Here is a 16,184-nt window from a genome sequence, read left to right as displayed (position 1 = left end):
GGATAGCGTCCTCCAAGAATCGAACCAGTTTACATGTCATCTGGTTTAACCAATTACACTACTCATCATTTGGTGTGTGTGTCGGGAAGGGGGAGCAGAGGCAGAGACAAAGTAGAGCTCGCTTGGACCCTTGCCTCACCTCAATTTTTGTAAAAAAAAATTATATATACATTTGAAAAAATTCCACTTGTTCTATATAAAAATTTTGAAAAATGATATTTCGACCCTAATCAAAATTTAAGAACTTTAATTCGACCTGCCTCATTAAAAATTTCTGGGGGAGTTGAGAGCGAGAGGCTAAGACAAATGATCAATGAAAGAAAGTAAAAACAGCCTCCAAAAAATTGGTAAGATCGGTGGCCTTTGAAGATGTTCGATGTTATCAACACGCATGCATTTTGTCGTAAGGTGGGGCCTGCGGTTGCATGAAATGGCAAGATGACAGAACTCGTGTTCTGCACGCTTCACATTCAATGGATCCTGTGCTCTGCCAAAACGGTGGAATGCTAAAGGACGGATGCTCTACATTGTATGTGGAGCCTCTACTAGCGTCTGTCTCGCTTGATTTAAACAAACATCGGCGAACGGGCTACCATGTTCTGTCTATCTATGAAATGCAACATATCGCAGTACAACTCTGAAAGTTTCAGTTCCATACATTCCAAGAGCAGGAACCAAAGATCTTGCAATAGGTATAAGGGATTCAAAACGATGATGAAAATAAACAAGCACTTGAAGCGAAGTTTCTCATAATTCCTTGACTAGATCTCTGTATCACTAATGCACACATGAACAGTACCCTCCTATACCTTACAACATAAATTGAAGATACTGATTGAAGATATGGATCTAGTATTGCAACAGAACATGTTTTGTTCATCATTTCTTCATGTCCAGCATCAGAAACCAAATGACCTTGCGCCTCATCTCAACTAAGCACATATCTGTGGACCAAATAGGGGCAGTCAAATGTTCTCTAGGCATGTAAAATGGTCCAGATAACTCTGCTGCGTTGTCTATGCAATCAGAAACACCTTCAGAAGGGCAACTGTTACTTATCAAAATCATTGTCATCCTTCATATATTTTTCCTGGACCGCTGCAACTGTGAATAGCATGTTAAGTAACCAACATACTTCAAACAAGATATGATTAAGATATTTATGGAAATATAAAACATGAAGGAAAAGGATATCTATAATAGTCCCAGTCCAGTGGTCCAACAGCTATTTTACTGAATTCAACAGCACTCCCTTCAATGCCAGCAAATATATAACCATTACATTTATCTATCAGCTTTACAAGATTTCCTACACTTTCCTTGTCCTGACAAAATAACATTCATGTTAGTAAAGGAAAGTTATACATGAATTCCAAATGGGGTTGAATTTCAAGGGAAAATATGCAGATATAGCTTGCCTGAATATCCAAGGTTGTGAAATTAACTATACCAAAGTCTTCTATAACCTCACATAGTTCCTTGGTAAGCTTCCTGTTAGAAAGTCAATAGTCTAGACAAAGTTGAATAAGAAAGGAAACACACAGGAGTAAACAGAAATTTATACCTATATTTTGCAGATCGAGAATCTTGGTCGAGATGATACTGCAAATATGATAGATCTTGTACATCCGTATAGAAGTCTAAATTAAATGCTGAAAATTTTTTCATAATCAACATGTCAAAACATATTCCGTCATAATAGTGCTTAACATAGCATTGATAGGGTGAATGCTCAAAAATGGAACATACCAAGCTTCCCATAGTTCTCAATGAGATCAATCTTGGACAACACGTTGATGTGCGGAAGCTCTAAATGCAACATAGTTGACAGAGATAAAAGCAAAGCACTAATGTATTTACCAGGGTCACTGCAGAGGTGAGCATCTACTAGATGCACGGCAGCCAACTGGAAAAATAGCACTTTCTCAATTAAAGGTTGGGAAGACAGCAAAGTAACAACATGAGATAATGTTAGACAAGTTATATAGATACTAACATTGACTTTTACATTGTAAGCATACAATAACCATGGAGTGTAGCATTCCAATCTGAAAAATGTCTTATGTTTATATTGCATGTACACACAAATGAGTGACAGTACCATACCCTAAGGTCCATCTTCTTCATCAGTTTCTTAATAACCTTCTTCGCATTCTGATGAAGAAAGAACAACTCAACTTGGCCAGGAAAATCAAAAAGAAGATAGTGATCTGCAGGCCATTTAAACATGGCAAATAAAATATTTAAAAAAAGTCAGGAATCAACACAATAATATGTCTGTGCTGGAACTGCAGACAAAGATAATGACACAATGGTTAGGGCCACATATATACCTAGCAAAATATCAAAAAATAAACACAGGAGAAAAGCGTTTTCTTTTCATTGGTATTTAACTCGATCATCAACGAGGATGCGTAAATCAAACTAAAACTCAGGGGAAACAAAGAAAATAATACTTTTTAGATATGGATCTTCTTGACACTACAACCATTTCAGTTTCTTTCCCTGTTTTAATACTAGATATTTTCAGTCACAGATTTACAATTGGAGTTCAAGTTACAATCAAGTGATTTCATTGCCATAGATGTTCCGACCTTTCGACCAACCACAGTATGCTGACAAAAACTTAAATGAACTAACCGTTTGCAGTAAGTGGCTCTAACTTGGACTGAAGCCAGTCAATGTTTTTTTCCAAGTAATCCATGCAGTAAACAAGGCCTGGTCGACATATGAGAAGCATGAATTAGATTCTACTAATTAGTTAATTGAAATAAAGAGTTACATGGAACTTACTGACCTCCATTATGGCCTAAAGAATGTTACAAAAGTAGTTAAATTGGAATAAAGAGTTAGAAGGAACTTACTGACCTCCATTAGGGCCTAAAGAGTGTTCAGACATTACATCGCTCAATTTTATGAGATCTTCAATGTTTACTGCACACTCATATCTGTGCATTCTGTTAAGCATCATCCACAACTAAAATGACGAGATCTAAATACCACCATAACTAGCAGATAGGATTCGATGTCAGCACCTACTGGCCACTGATTCGGTGAAATGACAAGGATACGGCAATGCATCATTAGCAGGATCAAGATTTATCACAGCAACTTTTCTGTCAGTAAAATGAAAATGTATATTACAGTTAGAATATGTAAAGAGAGAATGACATACAAACATCGACAAAGAAAATATTTCACATTGGATACACAGTGGATCCATGTCAGACCGTAAAATCCCAAAAACCGTTGACGCTCGATTATGATTCTAAAACTTCAGAATATGAAATTTAGTAGTCAACTCCTTATGAAAGACCAACTGGATAAAATGAGCATATCCAGCAAATTCATCTGAACACTATTCCCTACATAAACCAGGAACTGGCCACCTCAGAAATCAGCAAATCTTGAGCTAGTAGTAGTCAAGACATTCAGAGTAAGATTCTCAAAGCTTCTCCCATTACGTATGCAATTGTGCGCACATGCATGTACGTATGCCTTTTTTGTGCCTAAGGAATTTGGTACGGAGCATCTAAGCACCTATCTTGGACAGTAGAGTTGGGTGTTCATGAAGTCTTACAGATAGCAAGATTTCACAGCAATGCAAAGGGTGTAATAGATATACTATAGAGGTTAATAACTTCTTATCTTTGGTCCTGTATACTTCAGATTCTCCGACGATGGAAAATAAGAGAGTAAAACGCTTGATCGGATGAAGCAAATGCCCCTCACCGTGAACCTATTCAAACATCCTCACGGAAAAAACACAAAGACAAAACTAGGTCGTCTGGAAACCTTTGCTGGAACTGGACTTCCTAAAGAATTTCTTACGCGACGTTTGCATTCACTTATCCCGTTCATAGGTGGTTCTTCGTGAGTTGAATTTATACCCCAACTAACAGTTTTCACATATGCCTCAAAAACCAGAGGTGGAACCAGAAATCTCCTATATCAAAAGCTACCAAGAAGACACATAAAAAAGCTCAGAACATACCAATTGGTAGCTTCTACAATTTGGACTTCGAAGGAAGCAAATCCATAAAAAGAAAAGGTTAGGATGAGATGCACCTTCCAATGAGCTTGAGAAACTGCGACATGCCATTGCAGTAAGTTGTCTTGCCTGAACCAGGAGGTCCAACCACCACTTGGCCAAACACCATCTTCCTTGCCCCGAACTATTTGTGCACAGTTGGTAACGAACAGTCTCACATATGAAAAGGAGGTTATTAATCCTGCATCTGCAAGATGGAGAATTTGCAGTTAAAACTTGTTCCCTTATGAAAACTGCAGGAACCTAATATGCGTGCGTGAGAGAGAGACCAACTGTGAACGACGATGGTCCTAGTGATTCTTTTGGATTGGAGCGGTACAAGGGATTAATCCTCTCCAACCTAGCTCCGCCGCTGCTGGTTTCAGAGGTGGGGTGGAGAGACGGGCCTCTCTCTTGGAAAATCTGGAAACATCCGATACTTTCTAATTTTTCGGATTTCTCTCTCAGAGGGTCTTCGGAATGAAACTGAAGTCATAGTATCATTTTTAGGTTGAATAATAAATTTTTACTTCACTAAATAATATCTAAAAAGACGAATGAGTGCATTAAGGATGGCAACATATTTTGTGAAACGTAGTGTTTTAATCAGTTTTTAAAACCTGTATATGTGGGTTTACATGACCAAAACAACGATTTCTACCAAAAACTCAGACTCGATTTTTCACAAACTCAATTTCAAATCAGCGCCTTCCAACTCATGAAGAACAACTTGGTCTGCGTTTTTTCAGTATCTGCTAGGACTGGTCCAGCAAGGAACATGAACCGCTTGACAATTTAAATAATCCGAAATTCATCAGTCACCCGACACCTGCTACCTGTTTGGATGGCATTATACCACATTACAAATCCGATTTTAGCATCAAAATGTGTTCAGAAGAAATTGCTTTGATGCTAAAACAAGCTTTCTATCATGGAATAGCATCAAGAAACGTGGTTTTAGCAAGCAGGCCCTCAAGGGTTTCAATCTTACACTTGTCGGTCTATTTTCATTTGTATTCTAACAAAAGCTTAGCTCGGCTCATCGAAGATTGAACTGAGCAATAACAGTCAACTAAGCATGAACATAGCGGTTAGGTTAACTTGGTATGATCTATCATTTTTCTTTTCACCTGAGCATAACTCATATAATTGGGCACAGTAACTCTAAGCCATTCATTAATGCCTGATCTGCATTCTTAGTTAGTACTCAGTCCTCCACGACACCTCTGTGAGGGTTCTATGAATCAGACACAAAGATTATAGCAAGATCATGATCCGATAGTTCTGATATCTGATGAATCTGCCCTAATCTTGCTTTGGATAGATTTGTAAGACACAAAGTGCCTCTACTGCCAAAGGAGTAAGGACCCCAAAAGTACAGATTGATCAAAACACATGGGTAGTCTGATTTATATGCTGACCCAGTAGAACAGAAAGACCCTTAACACGAAACCATATGCACGTCTGCTTGAGCGTGACTTGTGTTTCCCACTTCCACTCAAGATGCCAATTGTCAAAATTCAAAAGTTGGGTATGGGGTGAGAACCGAGAATCAAGATGATTTGATTAGCCGTGCTGTGAGCCTGTGCTGCATGAACATAGTAGGTAATGCATAGCAAACCAAATTTATTAGTATAACAAACTTTTTAGCAGGACAAAAGAGTACTATTAGAAGTGAGAGTACTTTCTAGATGTAACTTCATTTCCTCAAGAGTAGATATGTCAAATTAGGGCCATACAAAACAACATACATGGCAGTTGTGGAGGGGCAAGAGATCCTCCATGTATAATAAAGCCAGGGCAAGAGCAAGAAATACAAGAGTTTAAGAACAAAGATTACACAATAGAGGGGGTACAATTTGAAGAAGCACAAGGACATTTGGAGCCACTATGCTGATCCAAACTCAGAGAACCATTTCTCATGCCGTTCAATATCAGCAGCGGAAACACTGCGCTGCACCTTGCCAAGAGCTTCTTCAAAGTCACACATTGCAACTGGGTCTTTGGAGATTTCATCTTTGGACATGTTCTTGATCTCATCTCTTGTTTTTCCAGCAATTTTTCGCCTCATTCCATTCAGTGAAGCATCACGACAAACATTGGTGAGATCGTCTCCACTATATCCCTCAGTTCGGCGTGCTACTTCGTCAATATCTACATCAGGAGAAACCTGCTCATGGAGAAAACGCTAGGTAAAAAATTCTGTATAAAGTTTCAATTGCAAATTTCTCCTCAAACACCAAAAGGAAAGCATTGACAAGAAAAGCTTCATTTGCAATGTCTTCTTCCAAACGTCGTCTACACCCTTGGATGTTTTTTTTTTCCACCTAGAAGTGGAAAATATGAACGATACCCCATACTTGCAGGTTCTATCATTCTCAATTGCATTTCTACACTCCTCTATCTATACCTTTTGTGCAACCAGTGTCCATTTCTTTATCTACATTAAGTCAGTGAGTTACCAAAAGCACCTTTCAGAACCACAAACAATTTGATTAAATGAGAAGTACGATAGCTAGTCTTTTTAGTTCATCCATTTCAAAGTTACATCCACGTGCAGTGCCATATACAAGGCTTGTCAATTGTAAGAAGAGTTCAAGAACATGGTTACTTTTTTTAATGCTCACAACCTTCTATTTTTTTCTACTTCTACCAACTTGCTTTTCCATGATAAAATCAAAACAATTTAAACTCCCCTTAATATTGCAAAGTTCACTAAATAACATTACCTCCACACTTTTAAGGTTGATGCGAATGAGCTCTTTACGGCTCTCATAATTTGGAAGGGGTATATAAATTCGCTTTTCTAGGCGCCGCCTGCAATACAGTAGTTAGAATAATGAATAACAAATATACGAATAAAATAAAATAAATAGTGTAAGCAGAATAATCTAACAATGAAGGAGGCAAGATGATGTTCCTCATGGGCAAACGGTGTATACAATCACAGGAGTAAATCATGGCATAACTGTTAAAGCTACCAACATATCAAAGTACCAAGGAACAACCATAATCAAGTTTTACCTTAGTGCCTCATCGATATCCCAAGGGAAGTTTGTAGCTGCTAACACCATCACAATTTTCCGGCTACCATCTTCACTAGTTGAACTGTTGTTCACACCATCCACCTGGACTAGAAGTTCAGATTTCACTCTCCTAGATGATTCATGCTCTCCTGAAGCACTGAACAAAATCAAGTAGTTAGGGTCGCCACATAAATATAAAAGAATAATGCAGCTTCTTAAAGAAAAAGGCATGTCAACAAGTATACAAGAAAATGAACTGTTTGTTTTACAGAACACCACCACGGACATAGAACTTCAGTTTAGAAATTTTTTTAACTTTAAAAGGACTCCTACAAATACAGACATAACTCGAAAGGCTTCAGTGCCACAAGCAAAGTAAAATCTTTTTTAGGCTGAGTAAAATTCCTACTCTTCCAAACATGATGCAAGCTTGGTTCTTTCAAATTAAGAATCATCAATCTTACTTCAATAGACAAGATCGTAGAGTAAGCTCAAAAGGTTAACTTTGAGAACTAACATCAGGTAAAAACTCATTATGCTGCAAGGAGAAGGCAAACAAAATTAAAGAAGCAATAAAAACATCAAAACTAAACCAAAAGGAAAAGTTCCCAAGTTTCATGCCAATAGGAGGTAACATTTATAAAATTTAATTCATTTGTCTCACGAAATTCAGAGTATTTTTCTCACAGAATTGTAGAATTTCAGTAACCATGTCAAGAGGACAAAGCTACATAATTTCTATTCAACAAGATGAAATATTAATTGAACACTCGTGTAGTCAGAAATAGAAGAGAGAAAAGAAAAAATCAACAAAAATTAATCTCTTGATCCTTTTGGGAAAAGAAAAGAAGAAACAATTAATATTTTAAAGATCCAAACAAAATAAAAAAAAGAATCATATAATGCATACCCTCGAGCATTGCAAAGAGAATCAATCTCATCAATAAAAATGGTACTAGGTGCATAAGCCCTTGCCAAATCAAACAAGCACCGGACCATGCGTTCACTCTCTCCACGCCATTTAGAAGCTAGAGTGGCAGATGAAACATTAAAAAATGTGGTTCCACACTCAGTAGCAACTGCCTTTGCCAAAAGTGTTTTCCCTGTTCCAGGCGGGCCAAACATGAGAACTCCTTTCCAAGGACGACGAATACCCTACATTTTGCAACCATGCAATAAAAACTCAATTAATCCACTCACTAAATGGAAAACAAATTCAGGTCTCAAAGTTAAAAAATGCAATCTTGTCAGAATGAACATAAACCAAAGTTTCTTAAATCCGCACTCCAAATTTGGAACAGAAAATTCGATAAGTATTTCAACAATTTAAGAGAATAGTGCTCAAATGAAATCCTGCAGTTGTAAGGTCAAAAAGGTAACTAGAAGGATAAAACATCCTGTCAAAACTAAGGGATGCACTTCAAGCTTCCCAAGGCATGTCATGACCCAGTGTATTTACAAAATTTGATTTACAGTAAGGAGCTATTTCCAAAACTCAATGCATGTAATCTTGTAAGATAACAAATTCAATACTGTAAAAGAAAATAGTTAATTCAATTGCATAATCTTTCAAGAGATGCTCGCCAAAATATAATTACTGCCGAAATTCTACACAATTCTTTTAACAATTGGTGAACTATTATGACATAATCATCCTTTTGGTTTCTTCATGATGTAGCTGTTGATCTTGCCAACTTAATCTCAACCAGTTGTTGATTTCTAAACGAGCTATTTTTCAGTTTTAACAATTCCAGTGCTAAACCTGCAAACCATTTGTATTGTTGCATTCAATGAAATTCAACTTTAACATCAAGAACAAATTTGGAAAGGCCTGCTCTTTTTCCATTTTCCCATTATAAATTTGAAGTTCTTATGGCAATTTCATACATTAACAGTAAGCAACAGATTTATTGGACGCTCCTAAAACCTAATGTTGCAGAAATTTTAATGTCCCACGCTTGCAACTTAGAAATGAGCACCTTAGTCTTCCTAAATTCATGTAGCATGTCTGTGTTTTATATCATACAGACTCACCTAACAAGGTGCTGCAACTACGTTGATACAGCCAGATGCTGGCGCAGGTTGGACTTGCTCTGGACATAGTCAATAACTCAATCCTGTGTCAGGGTGCAATCCACACACCCAGGTCTATATTTGTCCAAATCTAGTCTTGGTCAACACTGACGAAGTCCATTTTATCCTTTTGCAGGGTTGATTAGTAAGTGTATTTGCATAACTAAGAAAAGGACTTTAAGTTTCACCCTCTCTTCTTAGAATAGCCCTTCGCCAGTATTTGGATTCCTCATTTTTTCATTGTGATCAGCAGAAACTAGTTAGCGAAAGAACCAACGACTCTTCATCTCTCTTTCTCTTCTCTCTCCCTCCCTTTATCTCTTTGAATGGTACCCAGACCAGGTCATTTTTTTTTCCTTTTCCCCTTTGCAATTAGAGTACAAACTTATATATAGGATTTGTGGACCAATTATAAACCGTCAATCAACTTGAATGGAAGTTCACAAGGTGTCGCATATAAAGGTGCTTTTTCAAAGTCAAACCATTAAGTGTCAACTACCTGGATGATAAAAATTAACTTTACATGTAGGACCTGATAAACCATAAATCAAGTTGATTGGATGCTCATAATTAATTCATATCTTGTCACAAATATCGCTTTTGGGTATAAAATGATATGGTTTTTCTCAGGTATGACACAACAAAGCTGTTTCAATCTCAGTAATTTTAAAAAAAGTTTAAAAATTAAAAATAAATGGTAAAAAATGTGAAAATAAAATCCAGTAACTAAAAAAATGTATGAAACACAAAAAAATGAAAAAGACACGATTTTTTTTTTTGCTTTTCTTTTGGCGTTTTTTTTTTAAATGCATTTTCCCATTTTTTTGGCTGAGTTGTTCTGAATGTTTTTTTGGCAACTTTTAAAAAAAAATGTGTTTTCTGTGACACTGATTCAAATAGTGATTGTATTTACTCATGCCACAATATACTATGAACAATGTATATATATATATATATATATAACGTGGGATAGGTATGTCGTGATGTTGTAGGTGACTGCACATGTTATGCACCCTGCATGCTTATATGCATGTATAAAGCATGAAGGCAGACAAAGCTGCTGATTCTCTAAAACAAATCAAATTGCACAGTGGACGTTGTGATGTTGTAGGTGACTGCATATGTTATGCACTCTGCATGCTTATATGCATGTATAAAGCATGAAGGCAGACAAAGCTGCTGATTCTCTAAAACAAATCAAATTGCACAGTGGACCATAAAAGGTACCATAAGCAAACTATAATTAAAAGTTTCCAAATAAAAATATAGACTTTGACAGGATCACTACTCTAGCTTGCAAGTACTAACAAAAATTCAAATGAAAAAGCGTTCTTCCGTATATTCCAAAAATAAAAATATCTCGTATATGTTTCTTTTATTACGGATGGAGCATTTGGTACTTTGCAAATGCATTGCTCGACTAGCTGAAGGAAAGACTAGCTCAGCTTCACTAATGATCTAGGAGTTAGAAAACTTGAAGTGATGACCAGTAAATCCGCTGATAATAAGGTATAATAATGACTAAAGTGGCCAAGAACTCGCATGAAATTTCTTTGCAATATGAGGTAGCTGATATCAGAAACAAGGGTAAAACGCCATGTACCTGAAAATATTCAGGCATCCATAGTGGAAGGACAACTGCTTCCTCCAGCAGTCTTTTGGCTTCAGTTAATCCAGCAACATCATCCCATCTTACACCAGGACTAGTCTCCAAAACATCTCTTTCAAGCATTGCAGCCAAGTCTGAATCTGGACCTTCATACTGCGGTCTCTTGGACTTTCCTTCATCAGTATCACCACCCTAACAGTACCATCAACATCCATGGCAAGGACAAAAAATGAATACCAGACTGCCTAAAATATCAATATTGCAAGTACCTCAAAAACTAGATTTACCAATAAGATAAAGAAACAGATATAGCGAATGAGGGAGTGCAATCAACTGCAAAAGAGACTAAACAAGAACAAGCACTAAAGTCCTTTTGATCTTAAAAATAAATTGCCAGGCGGAATTCTCATGTTCTATGTGCACATAGAACTTAAAGCATTAGTGTGAATGTAACAGAAGGTTCAAAGTTAACTATCGCTAAGTGCGTAGACACCGTCTACATTTCGGCATAGAGTTCAGCCAGAATTATTTGAGTTTCAAGAAGGCAGATCCCAAACTCTATGGGATTTTCTTCATTTCTTTTCTTGTAATAGGAACACAGAGATTCAAATCCCAGTGTTATGCAGCGACTGCAAAATCCAACCATTTGGCTCTCTTCCTTTGGAAAAGCCAAGGCTCTTCAATCCCAAGAGCTGACATGGAACATTGCCTCATGATATGCCATAGGAACTAGTACCTATAACTGCACCCTTGGGAAAAACAAATCTTACTTTCTTGTGACTTTACACAATCTTTTACTTTTTAAACAGAAAGGCACGAGTTCAGCCATTTGAGCTGATACTGAAACTGCTTAATGGTTCATGATTCCTTTGATGAACAGTCCTTGTAAGCAGTAAAAAAAACAATCATAATAACTTTCAACAGTCATTCGTCAAAAGCAACAAACGATAGACTTGGATGCAGAATTGCAGATATTCTGATTCATTTGACTAAGTGATTGGTCTCTACCAGCAGCTTGCGGAAGAAGGTACAAGCTACAAGGCTCACAAGCTCTTCATCGTTTGAAATTTTGAAAATTCAAAATTTATATCTTTCTTCCCTCACAACTCGCAAGAGAGCATTAAGGCACATGTTCCTGTAAAACTAACTTGTCTCATCCAACAAATTTAGTGAGAGAATCATAATGAAGGCTTATCATGGGTACTTTAGAGAGGTCCACATACCTGTGTCGCCGTACCCATACCCAAGGAGAATATTTGCACACACTTGGGTACTTTTTAGATCAAAACTGATTCAAATTGCTTAATTTTTACTTGATTTAATTTTTTTCAACTCAGTTTTCATTCTGTTTTTAGAGTTTCTGTTCATTAACATGTAATTTTTTTATTTGTATCACTTATTTATTTAAATGTTGCTTTCATTTTAATTTTTTTAGTTAGTTGGCATATATACATACATATACCTGCCATACCCTGTACCTACATTTTCTAAAATTGGTGTATTCATACCTGTATCTGTGCATCCGTACCCATGCCACTTAGAGTGGGATTGACTTTTCCTCCCCCCATACTATTAAAGTGCATGACTTTAAAGTTTAAAGTATGGAAAGACACAAATGTAGGCTCATATCTCAGTCATCTCTCTGGAAGCCTTCCTTTTTCAACATGCATATGGAACTTAAGTTTCAAACTATCAAGACAAAGGTTACTGGCTTCAGTTTTCTGTATTCAATATATTCCATAGCAGAACTAGTTTTTCAATTAGTTGACCTAGCATTGTGAAAGGGAAAGAAGGATATATTCATAACTTGAGGAAGACAAACCTGTGGGTCGCTCTTGCTAGAATTGCTTTTACTGCTGGCATTACCCCTCTTGCCACCCTGACTAGATGTGCTAGATGACCGTACACCAGGTCCAGATCTACCCGAGGTGGCAGCACCACCAGACTTAGCTCCACGTCCTCCAGAAGCTGACCTAGAGGAACGTGCCCAAGATGGATCTTGGGAAGATTTTCTTCCAGCACCTATTGGACCAGATCTAGCTGACCTTCTGCTTGGCTGGGTATCTCGGCTGGGTGGCCTCCACACATCAGGATCATCAGCAGGAGCAGATGAGAAACTTGGATATTCATCTGCTGGCTGGAAAATATACGATGACTTTGTTTGTATTGGAGGGGAAGAAGAACGTGCTATTCCAGGCGCTTCTTTGAAGGCCCTTCTTTCAGCATCCAGTTGCTTTACAATATCTATTTCATCAGAAAGTGCTTTTTTGCAGTTCGTCCATTTTGTTCTAATCACTGGATCATCAAGCGTGCTCAGATGCCTGAAACATTGAGAGCATTGTGAAATTGAGGTTAGCTTTATATATGTTGCCTTAGATATGATATTTTTGCAATTTAAAACTATGAAACATTCCTTAGAGATATGTGATTCACTTGTCATCAGATCTTGTTTATGATCTAAACTTTTTCAAAACAATTTCACTGAAGTATGCAGGAGTTGTACAAGTCTGGGGCACAACAACCAAGATTGTATCCCAAGTTGACGCAAGTGAAACGCATAGTACTGTGAGTATCAGCAGATACCAACATGAGGGCAACGCTATAACAATATGAAGACAAGGTGTGCCAAACAACACAAGCAGTTTTGGGAAAACAACTCCTGGAAGATCATATCACAGTTATAGATAGCTGGACGTGCAAACAAAATTCTCATCTGAATCCACTCTTGCTCGAAGGGAGATGCCTATTTCAACTTATCCTGCCCTCCATACAGAAACTACTGAGTGTCCGAGGCCATACAAGTGCAGACTCAATTTTCAAGGATATACACACGCCAGCAACAGGAAGCTACCCTTTTACTCCTGGACCCTGGTAGTATCTCTCATGAGAACGATTTTTCAGATATTGCACCAAATGCACCACCCAAATTTCCCACACAAATTGAACGCTTCATGATGGATTACTCGACCCTCTCTTATAACCAAAATTAGGATAAGATGTGCATAAAGTTACACACTGTTGTACAACTGCCCATGTAATGTCATTCCTCTGAACAATTGGGCACATCCAGAGATCACCAACACAGAAACTACAAATGCAGCACATACGAAACCATTTGCTAGCAAATCCACACAATTGAAAGGGAAGGAAACGACTAAATATTACGTTCGCCTCTCCAAAGCTTCGATGCACCTCTGTGGTCTAGAAGATCCGGATAACTTGGGAGACCACATCCCACATCCTTTTCAATTTTCCCATGCTGTCACTCTTCTGGATGGCTGGTTCGTATTCATGATTCATACACTGTCGAAGAATACAAACTATAAGAACGCACATATCAACGCGAAGCCACCTTCCTCATGCTGCATGCAGGTCAAAAGAGGGCCAGATAAACTAATGTTGCTTCCATCAAAACAGCAATGCGAGATATTAGCCTTTTCAGAACCCTACCTTCTCGATGAACCACAACCCACGAAGAAATGGTACCAATTTCGCGAAATAATAAACAAAAAATCGCAAAACCGATATAGTTTCACCGGCATTGAAAATACACCAAATTGATATGCACTAAAAAAGAAGCAGGAAAAAGAAAAAGATACGAGCGAGAAGGGAAGAAACAAAGGATGGCGAGGACGAACTTGTTGATCTGGGCGATGGCTCCATCGAAGAAGATGATGGAAGTGTCGTAAAGGCCCTCTGTGGCATACTCCCTGGCGAGCTTCAGGTGGTCCTTGAACCCCGCGAGGGCGCTCACCATTTTCCGATGGATCGATGGCTCTACTGCTCGCTAGAAAATAATACAACTGGATAATCGAAGGGAGAGAGAGAGAGAGAGAGAGAGAGAGAGAGAGAGAGAGAGGCGGTTTCGATTTGTGGATCCGGGAAAGAGACGGCGATGGGTGATCGAAGAGATCAGGGAGAAGCCTTTCCTATTGTCGTACACGAAAAGAGAAGGGAAGAACCACAGCGTTCCTCCTGCAACGTGCCCCCGGGAAGCTGGCGTTAAATTCTTCGCATCTTAAAACTTTAAGAAGGAAGACAATTGCGCCATGATTTTTGAAACTTGGTGAGCTAGCGAGTAGCGATGCCGCCAACGTCAAAACTCTCTCTCCCTCTCTTTCTCTCTCTTATATATATATATATATATATGACTTGCAATCTAAAGTCATCTTAATTCACTTTTGACGTTCGTCCGATCTATCATGATAACGAGTTAAAAAAAAAAGAGAAAAAAATGATAACTACTTTTGTAAAAATTTTCAAATTAAGTTCGAACTCATTTCTTGGTTTTTAGTTATCTGGGCTTCTGGAAGTGAATTAGCATGTACAAGCAGGAAAATAATCAACTTCAAAGAAACGGAAAACAAAAGATACTCCAACACCATGCCAAAATTTATTTAGTATTCAAGTGCGAGTTACCACATTTAAAAGATTACCTCATCCAGAAATGGACGAGCTTTTGGGGTGTTTGATTACCTTGGGGTTGAGAATTGAGGTTTATGTAAAATCCTCCTCAAATATATAGTTATACTGAAGAGCAAGTTTTTAACGCCAATTAAGCTCCCTTTCTTTCACTAAATTCATGGATCAAATAGAAGAGGATGATTGTTCATCTGATTTTAGACCCACAAACTGATGATGCATGGTTTAGGTTGTCCTAACTTCACATCCATAGATTAACAACGATCTGATTTTCGATCCACAGACTGATGATGCATGGTTTAGGTTGTTCTAACTTCATATCCATAGATTAACAATGATCGCGTATTCTTATTGTAACTATCGTATCTTTCAAAGAAAGGATCTATCCTGGTTGAAAGCTATGACGGACAGATCCTAACACCTCCAATCATGAAAACATAGCCATAGATTTCACATTTTCGAATTTAATGTAACCCAAGCCCCAATTTTACTTATCCTTTGGGCTGTTTTGGGCCGACCTCACCATGACGGATCGGGCATCCAAAGCGATGAGAAGCCATAGTCTAGCAGCAAAAAGCATTGGTAAGATATCAGGGCTGAAAGTCCTCACCTAAGGAAGGAAGTACCTGGAGATTTTTCTTTTCTTTTATTTTTATTTTTATACCAACGGCAAAGTAGCTAGACTTTATCAGTAAAAACTTCACAAGCTAGCTAGATTTAGTGGGTAAAATTCTTTCCATTATCACACCCCACAAAAGATCAATCCCTGCGAAAGAGCACAGTCAGCATTTACTGCTAGGCAAGGGACACCATGCATGAGAATTCTGACACAGTAACCTTTCACAGATATTTTCCGATTTCAGCCCTCTGCGGCAGCAGCATCTGGATCAAATCAAATGATGTGAACAAACAAGAAAATGGCATTAACAAGAAGCTACGTATTAATGGTGTCTTCTCTTAGTGCCTGAGCAAGCAACCAATATATGAGAGCAATTTCCACAGAAGGTAATACTTGTCGGAACAT

At 37.9% G+C, this 16,184-nt stretch overlaps 2 protein-coding genes across 3 annotated transcripts; both read right to left on the bottom strand.

Moving 5' to 3' along the window:
- Positions 1 to 717: 717 nt before the first annotated feature.
- LOC116255560 (GPN-loop GTPase QQT1) lies at positions 718 to 4,522 on the bottom strand. 2 transcript variants are annotated; one of them, XM_031631426.2, is made up of 11 exons: positions 4,325 to 4,522; positions 4,069 to 4,238; positions 3,072 to 3,116; positions 2,869 to 2,948; positions 2,641 to 2,718; positions 2,107 to 2,210; positions 1,750 to 1,906; positions 1,565 to 1,652; positions 1,419 to 1,491; positions 1,195 to 1,325; positions 718 to 1,106 (listed from the first exon to the last, which is right to left on the bottom strand). In XM_031631426.2, the coding sequence occupies exons 2-11, from the start codon at positions 4,158 to 4,160 to the stop codon at positions 1,052 to 1,054; spliced, it is 903 nt and encodes a 300-aa protein (XP_031487286.1). In that variant the 5' UTR covers positions 4,161 to 4,238; positions 4,325 to 4,522; the 3' UTR covers positions 718 to 1,051. The 2 variants fall into 2 exon arrangements, with proteins under 2 accessions (XP_031487286.1, XP_031487285.1); XM_031631425.2 differs by having other exon boundaries at positions 4,321 to 4,521.
- Positions 4,523 to 5,693: 1,171 nt separating this feature from the next.
- LOC116256485 (katanin p60 ATPase-containing subunit A1) lies at positions 5,694 to 14,827 on the bottom strand. Its single transcript, XM_031632858.2, has 7 exons — positions 14,377 to 14,827; positions 12,561 to 13,059; positions 10,733 to 10,930; positions 7,967 to 8,211; positions 7,055 to 7,213; positions 6,760 to 6,847; positions 5,694 to 6,200 (listed from the first exon to the last, which is right to left on the bottom strand). Exons 1-7 carry the CDS (start codon positions 14,493 to 14,495, stop codon positions 5,919 to 5,921), a joined length of 1,590 nt encoding a protein of 529 aa, XP_031488718.1. The 5' UTR covers positions 14,496 to 14,827; the 3' UTR covers positions 5,694 to 5,918.
- Between the last annotated feature and the right edge of the window lie 1,357 nt (positions 14,828 to 16,184).

This window comes from Nymphaea colorata, chromosome 6 (genome assembly GCF_008831285.2).
Source record: "Nymphaea colorata isolate Beijing-Zhang1983 chromosome 6, ASM883128v2, whole genome shotgun sequence".
In the NCBI taxonomy this organism is placed as follows: Eukaryota; Viridiplantae; Streptophyta; class Magnoliopsida; order Nymphaeales; family Nymphaeaceae; genus Nymphaea; species Nymphaea colorata.
This window is presented reverse-complemented; position numbering and strand designations above follow the sequence as displayed.